The sequence below is a fragment of the Scleropages formosus genome, chromosome 2, assembly GCF_900964775.1.
Source record: "Scleropages formosus chromosome 2, fSclFor1.1, whole genome shotgun sequence".
In the NCBI taxonomy this organism is placed as follows: Eukaryota; Metazoa; Chordata; class Actinopteri; order Osteoglossiformes; family Osteoglossidae; genus Scleropages; species Scleropages formosus.
In genome coordinates this window covers 18376603-18390410 of record NC_041807.1, presented here as the reverse complement: position 1 = coordinate 18390410, position 13808 = coordinate 18376603, and the positions used below count along the sequence as shown (strand labels likewise).

The window sequence follows — 13808 nt, the reverse complement described above, 5'->3', positions numbered from 1 at the left end:
CAGAAATTTGTATGTAAATTAATATTTAGATTTGTGACAGATCATCCTGTTCCACTGCATGTGACCTCAAAAGATGCATAAGTGGTGTCTGGTTTACACCAGTATACACCAACAGACCATGTCTATAATGTGGTATGCTGCCATATGTTTTTTTTTTTTAATTTATTTAATAATAATAATAACAACAACAACAAAAACATTTCCATAGGAGGATTTTTTTAAAAAAAAAAAAAAGTGTTCTCTATAGAAACTTATGTTTTTTTTTTTTGGTTTAAGCAACACCTAACAAAAATATAAACATGTTGTTGTGTAAAGCAGGGTAAGTCAGAGCCCAACATGTTTATATTGTGCAATATGAGGGGGGGGGGATACAATTTAAAATTTATCTGATACCGTTCTCCAAAGCAGCTTAAATTTACCCATTAATGCAGCTGGGTAATTTTACTGGAGCAATTCAGGGTAAGTACCTTGCTCAAGGGTATTACACTTGGAGGTGGGATTCAAACCTGTGACCTTTGGGTCCAAAGGCGACAGCTTTAACCACTACAGTACCAGCACATGCTTTGCAACATCAGGAATACAAAGAGTATTTCATGGTAATTAAAACTCTCCCAGATCAAGACAGTTCGTGCAAAGTCATTACCTTAAAATATTTACAGCGTGCCAACCGTTATCTGGAGACGACATCTTTACATTTATCAAACTTTCTCTCCAAAACGGTTTATAATATTCAGGTACTTACAGTTATTGACCCATTTATATATCTTGGTAATTTTTACTGGAGCAATTCAGGGTAAGTACTCTGATCAGTTCCGCTCCCCGTGATTTGAAGCTCGTACCAAAACGAAGTAACGGCATTTATAATCATGCAGCAGTGTGTGCCGATAGGAGAGGGTGTGCAGAGCGCAAAGACGCGTCCCTCTGCTTCCCTTCGCCGTTGAGCCACCCTTTCCCTTGGTCCCCCGCTCACCTTTGGTTCCGCTTTCTCTTCCTCCTGAGGAGAGCTGCTGTCCTCCTCTCGTCCTCCTCGCTCCCGAGGAAGGCCCTTCGACTCGGAGTCGGTCCTGTCCGTGTCAGACTGGCCGTCCGAAGACTCGTCCCCGGCGTCTCCGTTCACGAGGACGGCATCTGCCTGCGGGGCGCCGCGTTCCTCCGGAGCGGGGGCGTCCTCCGACCGGCCTTCCGAGGGCTCCATCGGAACTAGCGCTCCGTTGGGGGCTTGCTGAAGGTCATCTTTTGGGGCATCCGTTTCGGAACCCGTCTCCGTGGTCGGCGCCGCTGAGGGCGGCGGAGGCTCCCTCGGCCTCTGGGGGCCCTTGCACGGCAGACTGCTGCCGGAGGACACTCTGAGGGCCTGCTTGAGCAGCGGGCCGTCCCTTCTCGTCTTGCTGCAGCTGTGTGTGAGGAAACAAGAGCGTGAAGCAGATGAGCAGAACACCAATCTACTCTGTGTGTGTGTACATGCAAGTGTGTGTGAGAGAGAGAGAGAGAGAGAGAGAGAGAGACACACACGACATGCAGAGAGCGAGACACGGATTAACAAGCAGTGTCACTTCGGAAGTATAAATAAAGCAGAGGAGCCTGCACCGCTTCCTGTACAAGCACTTTGAGGATGACGTCTGAACGGTGTGGGAGGAGCAAAAACTTTCAATGGGGGGGAGGGGAAGAAGAAAAAAAAAAAAAAAAAAGTGAGCAGCACTGCAGGGAGACCTGGGAGAACTTGCCGACCTCCTAAAAGCATCAGAGGAACCAGAATTGCAATCCCTCCCAAAAAACACACGCAAAGCTGGACGCTCGTGTTTGTGCGTGCACGCAGGACTGAAAGTGTAACTGCTAAATATACAAGCGGCTATTTTTAGACATGGTGCAGAGACATCCCCACAGCAAAAGCCTGCTTATTAGATCAGTTCATCAGCTGCCTAACGTTAGTCTTTCTCTGACGACGAATTGATGATTTATCCATTTATAGAGCAAGATATTTTACTGTGTCATCTCAGGGACTGGAGCCTGTGGCTGGAAGGGGATTGAAACTGGGAACCTTTGTATTACAAGGCAATGGTCCTGACCAGTATGGTGTGCTATGTGCTGTCCATTTAATCAGAATTAACACACACACACACACACACACACACACACACACACACACACACACAGGGCACCTGCCATCCACCTCCAGTGACGACAAATAAAGGACTGGGTGAACCAACTGCCCTCTCTGTTAGCGGTCTTCCAGGTGACTCCGTGTGTGTGATGACCGGCAGCCAGGGCAGAGCGAACGGCCTAAAAATACAAGGGTGCAGCTGGTACTGTAGGAGTTAGCACCATTGCGCTTGGACTCAAAACTTGAAGGTTTGAATCCCACCTTCAGCTGTAGTACACTTGAGCAAGGTACTTACCCTAAATTACTCCAGTAAAAAAAAAAAAAAAAACTCGCCCGGCTGTATAAATGGGTAAATAAGTAGCTCAACAGCGTATGTCGCATTGGGGAAAAGCACCAGCTAAATGAATAAATGCAAATATAAAATGTAAAAAACACTTTATGAGGTCATCACTGAGCACCACTGATCAAGAGTCATTTTCAGTTTTACTCATATTGGCAAACATCTTTCTTCAATTCCCCTCGAGAGGGGGAGAGGAGAGAAAGGGGGGGGGGGGGGGGGGGGGGGACCAAGAGATACTTTGTAGCATCACTCCTCGTTCGGTATCCTGTCTCTCCGGTGCAGCTGTGAGAAGGTACCTGTTCTCCTCAAACTGACTGATGAGGGTTGACACCTTGGAAGGTTTCTCCTTCAACTTTCCTCTTCCTACTTCCTCCATCCTGGATCTGAATGGTCCCGTACGTAAAGACGCTGGCCGCGGATCCGTCACCGCGTTCTGCAGGTATGGCGGCTTTGCAGGCACTGAGGGTAGGAGAGGCAAGAAGATTAAGACACTAAAACAGGCATTTTCAATGAGCCCGGCTGTACCTCAAACCACCACACGATGGCAGCAGAAACAACGTCACACATCATACAGCACCGAGTGACCCATGCGGAATCATTTGAATAAGAGAATAATTCCGCACAAAAGTGACCAGATTAGCTACAACTAAGATTCATTTTGACTGTCCCCATAACTTATGCTCTGAAACTGAGAAAGAGCAGTCTAATTAAATCTGCGGAGCAGAACAGAAAGTCTGACCACATATGCGGACTGCTCCGCCTGAACGGTTTACCGAAAGCCGAGGTGGTCAGACAAATCTAGGGACGTTGAAAGCGACAATGACTGAGGGATGAAGCATTGGACAGATCAGGTTGGGTCGCGCGGCAAAGTAAGTAGAGACACACGATAGAGGCACAAGGCTACCAGGGGACCACATACCTGGCGGTTTGCAGTGGAGCGAAGGCCGAATGCGGCCTCTTCCATTTACGCTTGCCTGGTTGCTCTCCCCACACCTGCGGGTCCGGAGGGATCTCACACAGCGGGGGTCTCGGAAACGCTGCCCATCGGGGTCAAATGAGGCTGTGAGGAAAGAGGTTTGGGGTTGAAGTGAGGGGACGGCATTGCAACACACACACACACAGATGAATGTGCAGTAAGAACCACACACTGATACGATATTCTCATAATAATTAAAGGCATTTCAGCAATAAACCCAGCTGATCATGTCATGGCAATTTTACAACAAATTCCCCTCCATTCCTGAATCGCAAAATGTCCCACTGATGGAAAGTGGATGTTTATAACATGATATAAAATTTCCATAACCCAGGCAAAGTTTGACATATCATTCATTTTCAGAAATGAAAATCTGGAAGAATCTGACACACGGATTAAATTTGCGAAGCAACCCAAACAAAATGCAACCATTTCATAGGGGACCGAGTCCTCTTGCAGGCTAAACCATCTGAAGATCTGATGCATATTTTAAAAAAAAAAAAAATTAAAAAAATTGTGTCCCAGGGATGTCAAACAGGTTTTCGCAATTCAGGTTCACCAGATTCTTTTTTCAAGGCTGTTTCCTTCTACGGTACATATGGGCTGTCAGACTCTGGAAGCAGAACTGCTATAATTAAGACAGACAGTTTTCACATCTTATAAGATATTCTTTCTTGTACCACAAAGAGGTTATGCGTCTGAACGGCTGTAGAAAGTTTAGATTCCACACCAGTTGCGCCACACATGGGCACGAATTACAACAAGCTGCGGTGCGGTGGAAATGTGATGAGAAGCCCGCGTGTAATAGCCCAACATCTGTAATTGTTATATTTTATTCCTCATTTAGTACCGCCAATTATCATATTAGGGACAGCCGGTAGAGTAGCGGTTAGAGCTGTCTTTGGACCCAAAGGTCTCTGGTTCGAATCCCACCTCCAGCTGTAGTATCCTTGTGTAAGGTACTTAGCCTAAATTGTTCCAGTAAAAAGTAGCTTAACAATACGTTGCTTTGGAGAAAAGTATCAGAAAAATGTAAAGCGTTTACCTTTAGACACATACAAGGCAATATATAAAAATATATTCAACAGAAAAAGAGCTTTAGAAACAAACATTATCACCAACGCTCATCTTATACAGCCACTTCAGTGCCTCCCCATAGATGACCCACGACACTCACAAACACAAAGAAGATCATGTCAGATGGTGCCGTGAAGCTGTCGGGGGATCGGGAGAGAAACGGGTCTGGAGGCCTTTTTTTCTTTATATACAGGGAAACTCAGCTGACGGCCGTTTTGGGAGGGAGGGGAGGGTGCGGCACGAAGCCGACAGCGAGTTTGAGAACATCTGCGAGGATACGCGGCGTAGAGGGTTACACGGGACGTTCGCGTGCGGACCAGATCGGACGTTTCCATTCCAGCGATGCCGAGCGCAAAATCTGGACGTCTGACACGATGGTCCCGTGTCTGCGGATCAGCCGCTGCTCATTAGCGCCCACCGAGCCCCCGGCCCGCGCTCCTAAATCGATCACGTGCCCCGGAGACAGCCGGCAGCCCGCAGCCCTTTCCATGAAAGGTATGACCGAGTTAAGCGGTTAGACTCGGCGCACGTTCGGCTCCGCTGACATCGCACCTTGAGCGGAGGTTCGAGAGGCCTTCGTGGATGGGTGGCATCTTCTCCTAGACCTGAACGTGGGCTCCCTTTCGGCAGCGAACTCCCCACAGGAGTCCCGGGACCTCTTCTCTGACGCCGGTGGAGAGGAAAGTCAACGGGACGGGCAAGAAGCGACTCACCGGGGCAGCAAATACAAACACGTGATTGTTAAGGTTCTCTTCATGGGGGCCCTCATCCAAAAGCAGTAAAAAGTAGCAGCATCTCCACTCTGGGAAACACATTCCCCTCAAACCAGGATTCAGGGGGTGGGATTTGCACCCACGTCCAGATTCCCCCCGGGCTATAAGCCAACTCTGCAGGAAGCCGGAAAGGCGGGATAAGCCCCGGAGCCCAAAATCCGCTGCACTGACTCCAACGGCTTCCCTGCGTCGCCCCAAGACACCTCCCGCACAGGACCAGCAGGGGGCGTAGCGGTTAGAGCTGTTCCCGTTGGACTCAGGACCTGGATTTCGGTCCCACCCCCTGCTGATCAAGGTACTTACTCTGAACTGATACAGTGGAAAACTCCCCAGCTTTATAAAAGGGTAAATCAGTGTAAGCAGCTGGACGTTGCAAGTGTGAATAGGAGTTTAAATACAGGAATTGAAGCCAGCGGCAGCAACGTTCCCTTGGCCCTTCCCTTCAGGATGGGTGAAGTTTCTAGAGCACATCGTTCACCACCACAGCGGACGGGAAGCCGATGCCCCGCCGTCCCACAGCACGCTCGTCCTTCGCGCTCATCCCTGCGCTCCCGCACCGGACGACAGAGCGCGCTCCGGTAAAGTCATTTGCGAGACCGCGCTCGCGCTCACAGACGTGTCGCGTCGCGCACCGTCATTTCATAACGTACGCTCTGCCTCCGAAAGCATGAGGGTGTCTACGCCCACCGCAAATGGAGAAGCGAAATGGTAAACCGAAGAGGAAGAAGAAACAAAAACAAGGCGGCGAGCGAGGCGACTCACCGTGCCGTCCCCCCCCAGCAACACGCAGCAGCTTCTGGCCCAGTGAGAGTCGAAACACACACGCACGCACGCACACACCTATTGCTCCTTAGGACCCATCCTAGTGGGAGCAGGGAGGGGTGGGGGGGGGGGGGGCTGCATCTGGGCTGATGTGTGACAACAAGTGGGAGTGTCTTCAACAAGCCAGGACAGACCATAGCCAAGCATGGGAAAAAAAAAAAGTGGGTGCTTAGTAAGTGTGTGTGCGCGCGAGAGAGAGAGGGAGAAAAAATTGATATATTATAAACTTGCACTGGCAAAGCTGAATTCACCATCAATTCACTTAAGACACCAAAGACCCCCCGCAGACATCCGATGTTGCAAGGGTTTCACGAACTGATGGCGACAGCTCAGTTGGACACCTAATTCAGTCGGCAGGTGAGGAGAAGATAAAAACTTCCGGCCATGTACTAATAATATGTTGTTATTAATAATAATACTAAAAGTGTTTATGGGTTAAAAAAAAAAAAAAAAACCTGAGACAACAAGTAGCACAGAGCTGGAATAGTCATGGTCCAGTCCCAAGTGACCCACCCATTGGAGGAGGGACAGCTGGAGGACGAAATGAGAGCATTTCTCAAACACAGGCACGAGCTACTCACGAAACATGCAATTTTTAGATTAATCTGCTCAGCTTCACAGGGCTGCCAGATTTTTTTTGGGGGAGGGAAATAAAATTTGGTGGGAAAGACCGTATCTACAGGAGACCAGCGGTTGAGAGGCACGTGGGAAAACATCAGCGAAGTGTTTACCGCATTCCTTCCACCGTACAGCCAGCGTTACTGCAGTCATCTCAAGGGCCGAGAGGCTACGGGAAATACATGAGACGCATCTCGGTGCCTCTGTGCGTGTTTGGGGGGGGTTGTCAATCAGGCCTGTGCCCGTGGTGAGCCAGTTCCACACCGCCCTTCCTCATACACACCTGCATGCTGCTTTCCCGCACTGGGAGGAGAAGAACTGGTTTGGTGTTTTCCTTGAAAAAGGCGCTGCATTACATAATGCCAATGCACCCAGAAGCCTTTGCTCTTCCAAGAGATCCAGCTGTTTGACCATGTAGTGCTTGTCCCACAAAGTGCCTGGGCTGTACACTCGGACGAATCGGTTTGAATCCGGATCCGTTTGCATGATCTCCCCGTGTTTCCCAAGAATGCTCTGGTTTCCTCCCACAGTCCAATGATATGTTCCAGGTGAGCTGGTTATTAAACTGCCCATAGTGTGTGTGTGAGTGAGTGAGTGTATTGGGGTACACAGAGATGTGACTGAGTGTAGGGAGTTCAGCGCAGTGTACCTAACACTAAGCCACCTTGGAATATTACAAAAAATATTAAACATCTGTACACCGGAAAAAAAAAAGCACTGAACACACAAATGTAATTGTCACATACATCAACACTGGAATGAGGTACTGGAAGAATTTCAGAAATCAAAAACAGAAAACGCCGATAAAAACCTCTTCCTGCTTCCTACAACAGGCAACGCTCCTATGACACCGAGTATAAAATGATGCGCGGACAAAGTCGCACAAAACGTCACCACGTCTGCGGTCAAATCCCGCGAGACGTAAAACGGAAAATAACTAAAGCGTTCTGCTTCCACCGTGCGCGGTACCGAGCGACACTCTTACCAAGGAGCGCGACACGTCTTCCCACATGAGAAAGTGCAGCTCTACGTTGTCAGCCGCCCTACAGGACCGGGCCAAACACTTAAATATATTTTACTATGGTATTCCCATCGATGACATCACATTTACATATTTAGTGGACACTTCTCTCCAAAGCTACTTACAATTATTTACCCATTTATACAGCTGGGCAATTCTACTAGAGCAATTTAGGGCAAGTACATTGCTCGGGGTACTAAAGCTAGAGGTGGGATTCGAACCTGCGACCTCTGGTTCTAGAGGTGGCAACGCTAAACACTACTCCACTTTTTTTTTTTTTTTTAAATATACTGTATATATACACATACACAAACACACAATATATGAGAGAGCTGAGAAACATTGTTCTGTGTGTCGCAACACAGAGCTGCATTGAACCTGTATTCAATTAGAGCTGCTGCCTTTGGACTCAAAAGGTACCAGGTTTGATTCCTCGCCTCCTGCCGGATTTCCCAGAGTTTACCCTTGATTGTCGCAGTAAAAAATGACTCGGCTGTATAACAGGGTACATCAGTGTACGCAGCTTGAAGAAACACCGTAAATCGCTTTGTCGAGAAGACGAACGAGCAAATACAGCCCCATTTAATGAGGATGACACTGCTCACCGAGGCCTAGGGTGGTTGGGGGGGTGGGGGTGTCACCGTGAGCCTCACTTGCTCCGCAGTCCCGGGCGGCCCAGCTACTCCGAACCCGGTAGCAAGCCGGAGCCCCTTCAGCCGCGAAGCGCCGTGTCTGCCGGGCTGAGAGGAGCAGGCTGAGGTCTGAGCCTTTACCCAACTTCCCCATTTATCAGCCTAACTTGCCTTCCCATAATTCCCCTTGTCACTTCGCGTTGACCGTAAGCTTGAGAGTTATGACAGTTGTGGTTGTTTTCAGCGGTGCATTTTTTAAACTGGGAGTTTTTGTACACGAGGTCTATATTTGGATCCGAACGAGAGCCTGAGAACAAACGGTGGGCGGTGTGGCATCGCTGCAGAGAGAGCGACCCGGGAGGCTGAGGGTTCGCCGCCCAGCGGTGTCGAAGGAATTTTAAAGAGAAAACGCTCTCGGACTTTTTTTGCAACCCTACCGCATGAGCTGGCCAGCAGATCAGAAGGTGGATGGTCAGAGATAAGTCTGGCCCATCCAACAATCAGAACCAGAATCGAGAGATAATTAAGGGAGCAGACCAGCACACACTTTTATCTCTGTCCCTCCTGCAGGCCTTCAACCACCCTTATGGTAGAAGGACACCAGTTATGAGTGACCGCTGCAGAACTTCATCACACAATGATCCTGGGAGGGTGTAAAACATACGGGGAATTTTTTTTTCCCCTTTTTACCAGCCATCCCCTCCGTTTAAATGTTGCAGGGTTCAGTTAAGTCAATTGCAAATTTCCTGTCTATAACGGACACTATACTGACACTTGGGCCACCTGTTATGGTACACACTGGGGCTCTGGGATTACACACCTTCCTACCACACACACACACACACACACACACACACACACAGAAAAAAAACTAAAAACTTGCTTTGAGTGCAAGAATAAAACCCAGAATAGGACTTCCTTTTAGCACATCCCACGTTATGCACTTTTGCAGTTTTATTCCAAAGTGAAGACTATTAACAAACGCAACTATGACTGAACTGAAAGCAACACCCACCCACCCACCTTCTGAGCCGCTTGTCCCATACGGGGTCGCGGGGAACCGGAACCTAACCCGGCAACTCAGGGCGTAAGGCCGGAGGGGGAGGGGACGCACCCAGGACGGGACGCCAGTCCTTCGCAAGGCACCCCAAGCGGGACTCGAACCCCAGACCCACCGGAGAGCAGGACCCGGTCCAACCCACTGCGCCACAGCGCCCCTGAAAGCAACAATCAAGTATTATTATAACCGGTCAAAAGCCAGTACATGTGTCCTTCTGGTCATCCATGGACATCAGTCACCTTCAAGGTTCATTCAGAAAGGTCTTTATTCTTTATAGCCAGGGTACCGCGGTGAAGTTCCATACCTTTCTGTTGAGTGATCTTCAGCTCCACACAAGTGTCATCAGCAGCTCTTCTCACCCTTGCAGCCAAACTGTTCTGCTTGCCTTTCTTCTCTGAAACAAAAGCCAACAAAGATGCATCTCGCGCGCAGCAACTACGAGACCCGGGGTCCCCCTCTGGTGTTGAAATGCAGTACTCTGTTCAAGATGACAACCCACCGATAACGTACAGGCCGACGGAAGTTACAATATTTTTAACGACGACGAAGGGGGAATGGAATGGCAGACGTGTGCTCCACCTGCAGTTTTTCCGGTCATGCGACACTGGCTGCCACGAGGAGGTGACAAGTACTCAAGTATGAGGAAAGTAGGCGCATCAAGCCAGCGTCTCAACTACATTTGGCTTTTCAAACCACGAAAAGTTAAATAATCAAAATATTAAAATGATCTCAAATTATCTGGTTTGCAATAGACAACTACAGCAATGCACGACGACGACAGGGGTGTGACACACATCCGACTGGGGGGGGGGGGGGGGGGAGGTGTGGGGGAACGGGGAGTAAAGCCAGAGGATCATCTCTTTGTTAGGTGTTCGAGATCTAGGCTTAGGGATTAGAGCTTCTTCACTGACCATCTGGATGTATCCCTCTAGAGAAGCCTGTGAGAGGAGAGTGGTCAGAGCCAGGGGCGTGAGGCTCGCTTGCTTACAGCAGAACCCTGGACCAGGCCGAGACGACACCCACCGTTGGGTGAAAGCAGCTCCGCAAGCGCCTTGAATCAAGGGCATCAAAACAGAGCAATGTCTTAAAAGCATCTTAGAGAAGAAGGGAGGGGGAGGGGGGCACACCTTTTAAACCAAATCATCAGCTGACCACTTCGAGTATGAGCCAGTCAGTCAATCACCAGGGCTTTGACCAGAAAGACCCCCAACCCTCAGGATGCAACACATGGAGCTTGAGGTTAGAGCTCTAGGGTTTGTGTTACACCTCCACAGAACCCAGGCTCCTCATCTACCCAAAGGGTCGGAAAAGCTCTAACCACAAGTGAACCGGCATCAAAATAAGTAAAAATTAACAGCCTCTATTTCACATTCCTGCAGCGTGTGTCGTGTTCTTTTGTTCCGTGCAGGTGAGCGTAAAGGGAGCCCAGAGCCAAAAGAAGCTTCAGGAATCCAGATGCACAATACGCACAGGGACCTTATGAAACAAGGAGCGTCTACGAGAAATTTGGGTCTGGATTCGCACGACAGCGCTGCGTTCGCCAAACTGGATAGAGCGTTGGCCCCAAACGTGCACAACATTGAGTGCGCAAACAGACTCCATCAATCATTAATACGCAGCGGGGCTCGCCTGCCCGACCCAACGCGCGTTTACCAGAAGTATTTATAGCGGCCCTCAACATCACGAAGCGTTAACCGCTTTCGTAGCGCAATGGTAATTTTGGAATTGAAAGCAAAATTCACCTCGCTGCAAGAAACCCTGAACACTCCTCGAACAGTTTCAGAAATACCAAATTTATGAATTTTTAACGTGGCCAATGATCGCGACATGCGTGTTTATTTTTTGAAATGGCAACACGGGGAAATCTAGACAAATATTCATAAAGGATCACTGGGTTGAGATACATTTCAGTAAGAACAGTCATAGGGGAACTGGGTGGAATTGCGTGTTGATGATTATGTATATTAACGATGATGGTATTACCCTAACGGAAGGGTCTTTACATGAGTCCATCTTGGACAGAACACTACCCCAATATACACCCCAATACCAATCTGTAGAAATTGTCTTCCGGTTCACAGATGTGGCCTTTCTCTGAAAGTCCTTCTTCAAAACTCACACGCGCTTCCACTTTTCCCACTCGAAGGTGAAAGCACGAGTCACGTCACGGCTCGGGGCCCCCCCCAGGACTCCGATCCGGCGAGCTCTGGAAAAGCCTGGGTTCGACATCGAGCAGCAGCGGCGCCTATTGACGTCGACACCCTCCCGGGGAGCCGCGGTGTCGCCGCTGTCCTTGTAGGGCCAGCCTTCCGGAGAAGGTCGAGAACCGCGGTCAAACTCGTCCTCGCCGGAGGGAAATGTTAAAATGACGGATTGAAATATCAAATACCGCAGTAATAATACAGAGCGGAGATTCAAAAAATGGGGCCCTCGAGGGCACCACGCAGCAACTCCGCCAACGTTTGGCTGTTAACACGATGGAAAAAATGACAGTACAGATAAGCAGCTCAAAAATGTGCTGCCTGACCTCACGTGACTGAAGAAATGAGGAAGTGGCTGAAAGCGCAACTGCAGCACAGGAAGTGTCAGCACAGGGTCCCTCTGCTGCCCTGCGATCACACGTACGTCGCCGACGCGGCGCACTTCGCTTGGCCACACACGGAGCCCATGCCCGTACACGCAACGTAAGTTTGCCCGGCGTATTCACACCGAAACGGAGCAAAACCGCTCCTGACCGCTTTTCCCAGCAAGGCAGGTCCACCAGAACGCAGTGAGCTCTGAACCCAAGTGCAGCTCCGAGCCGCTCGTTTCGCCCCCACTCCTCACCAGAATGCCTTGCATGCGAACTTCCTGGCCAACATGATGTTGGTACAGTACACATACATTTAGAAGACCTGTGGTTTGGTAAGCCACCTTGCCCGTCCCCCCGCCCCCACCCCACACAAAATGGTTTGCTGTCTAAGGAAAGAGGGAATCCTCTGACTAATAATACCACCTGTGGTCCCGGAGCTTGACTTTAAAAACCAGCAGCGGGCTCCACGGCAACTTCTGAAGCTGCACATCTGTTATGCAAAATATTCTTATGATCTATAATCAGTGCTCCAGCAGGCACCTTCTCACAGGCAGCGCCGAGGTCTCAATGCCCGGATGGTGCGGTCGGAGACCGGTTTAATCCCGTGCAAAATTCACACTTATTCATTTTTGTGACGCTTTTCTCCAAAGCGACTATTTACCCATTTGTACAGCCGAGTAAGTTTACTGGAGCAATTTTAGGGTAAGTACCTTGCTCAAGGGTACTACAGCTGGAGGTGGGATTTAAACCTGCAACCTTAGGGTCTGAAGGCAGCAGCTCTAACCAGCACACCACCAGCTGCCCTGCTAGTCACGTTCGACACGTGTGTATGTATGCAGCACATTACACGCTACGCTGATGTATAGCAGGGTGGACAATAGTAGGAAGTTCAGTGCAGTATGTAACGTTAGTTACCTTGACTAAAAGTGTAGACTAGAATTTATTAAATCGCTGCGCCGGTTTGGAGGAAAGTGAAATGGGAAAAAAAAAAAATTTTAACTTACATGTAGTGAAAAACCCCGGACGCTGTACTAGGTGATCTCTGCCGAAACTCGATGACTTTTTCACCTTCCTTTACCAGCAATCTGTCCTCCCCTTTACAGAACACACACGCGCACACACCTCGAGCGTTTCGCTCAACCGCAGCTTTCCCAGCACGAGGAAGTGGCTGCAGGTGCGTCCCGTCAGAACCGCACGCGGACATATCGAGGCTATTGCAAAACGCGCTCCTTGCGATGACGCGAAGCGTACCGACCTGACGGATGCCCTCCCCCCCGGAACCAGGAATCTGCACCGGCTCGGATCCTCCGAAGCTCCTGGTCCAGATGCCTTGGTCAGGAACCCCAGTCAGTTCAAGAGGAATTTCTTCTGCCCCGTCTCTCTGACAGAGCCTGCCCCTGACGACAGAGCCTCCTACCGGAGTGCTGCCACTCTCCGCCCGCCTCCTTTCGTCGTCTCGCCTTTCCTTGTGCCCTTTCTTGCAGCCAACCTGATAACGGCGTACCGATGGACAGACAGCATATGGCTGGGCAGGACACCAGCCAACCCTGGAGTAAATCTGTACCCCTCCCTCCCTCCCTCCCACAGCACTGATGCATGTGCCTTGCAGAAGAGAACGAGCACAGAAAAACATACACGACTGGAACTATTGTGCTTGGGGGGGGGTACCATGGGTCACGTTCATCTAGCACTACTGCTGGTTAGCAAATGTAGATCCTCTTCCTCCATCAAAACGGATGAAGTCCAGTTGCGCGGACTCTGAGAACGCAGGTTTGAATCCCACCTCCCGCTGTACATCCCCTGAATGAGGCACTTA

The 13808-nt window shown here is 49.7% G+C and overlaps 1 protein-coding gene across 4 annotated transcripts in view; it reads right to left on the bottom strand.

Annotated features, from left to right (window-relative positions):
• The window catches only part of fgd4a (FYVE, RhoGEF and PH domain containing 4a), a 35071-nt gene that overhangs the window by 10744 nt on the left and 10519 nt on the right, over positions 1-13808 (bottom strand). Inside the window, exons 1-5 of one of the 4 annotated variants that reach the window (XM_018747541.2) lie at positions 13248-13322; positions 9725-9814; positions 3361-3501; positions 2738-2900; positions 971-1394 (exon numbers count right to left, since the gene is read on the bottom strand). In XM_018747541.2, the coding sequence (XP_018603057.1) occupies positions 971-1394; positions 2738-2817 (504 nt within the window). In that variant the 5' untranslated portion in view covers positions 2818-2900; positions 3361-3501; positions 9725-9814; positions 13248-13322. Of the gene's footprint in view, positions 1-970; positions 1395-2737; positions 2901-3360; positions 3502-6029; positions 6095-9724; positions 9815-13247; positions 13323-13808 lie in introns of those variants that run through there. The other 3 variants (XM_018747539.2, XM_018747543.2, XM_018747540.2) reach the window with 3 other exon arrangements.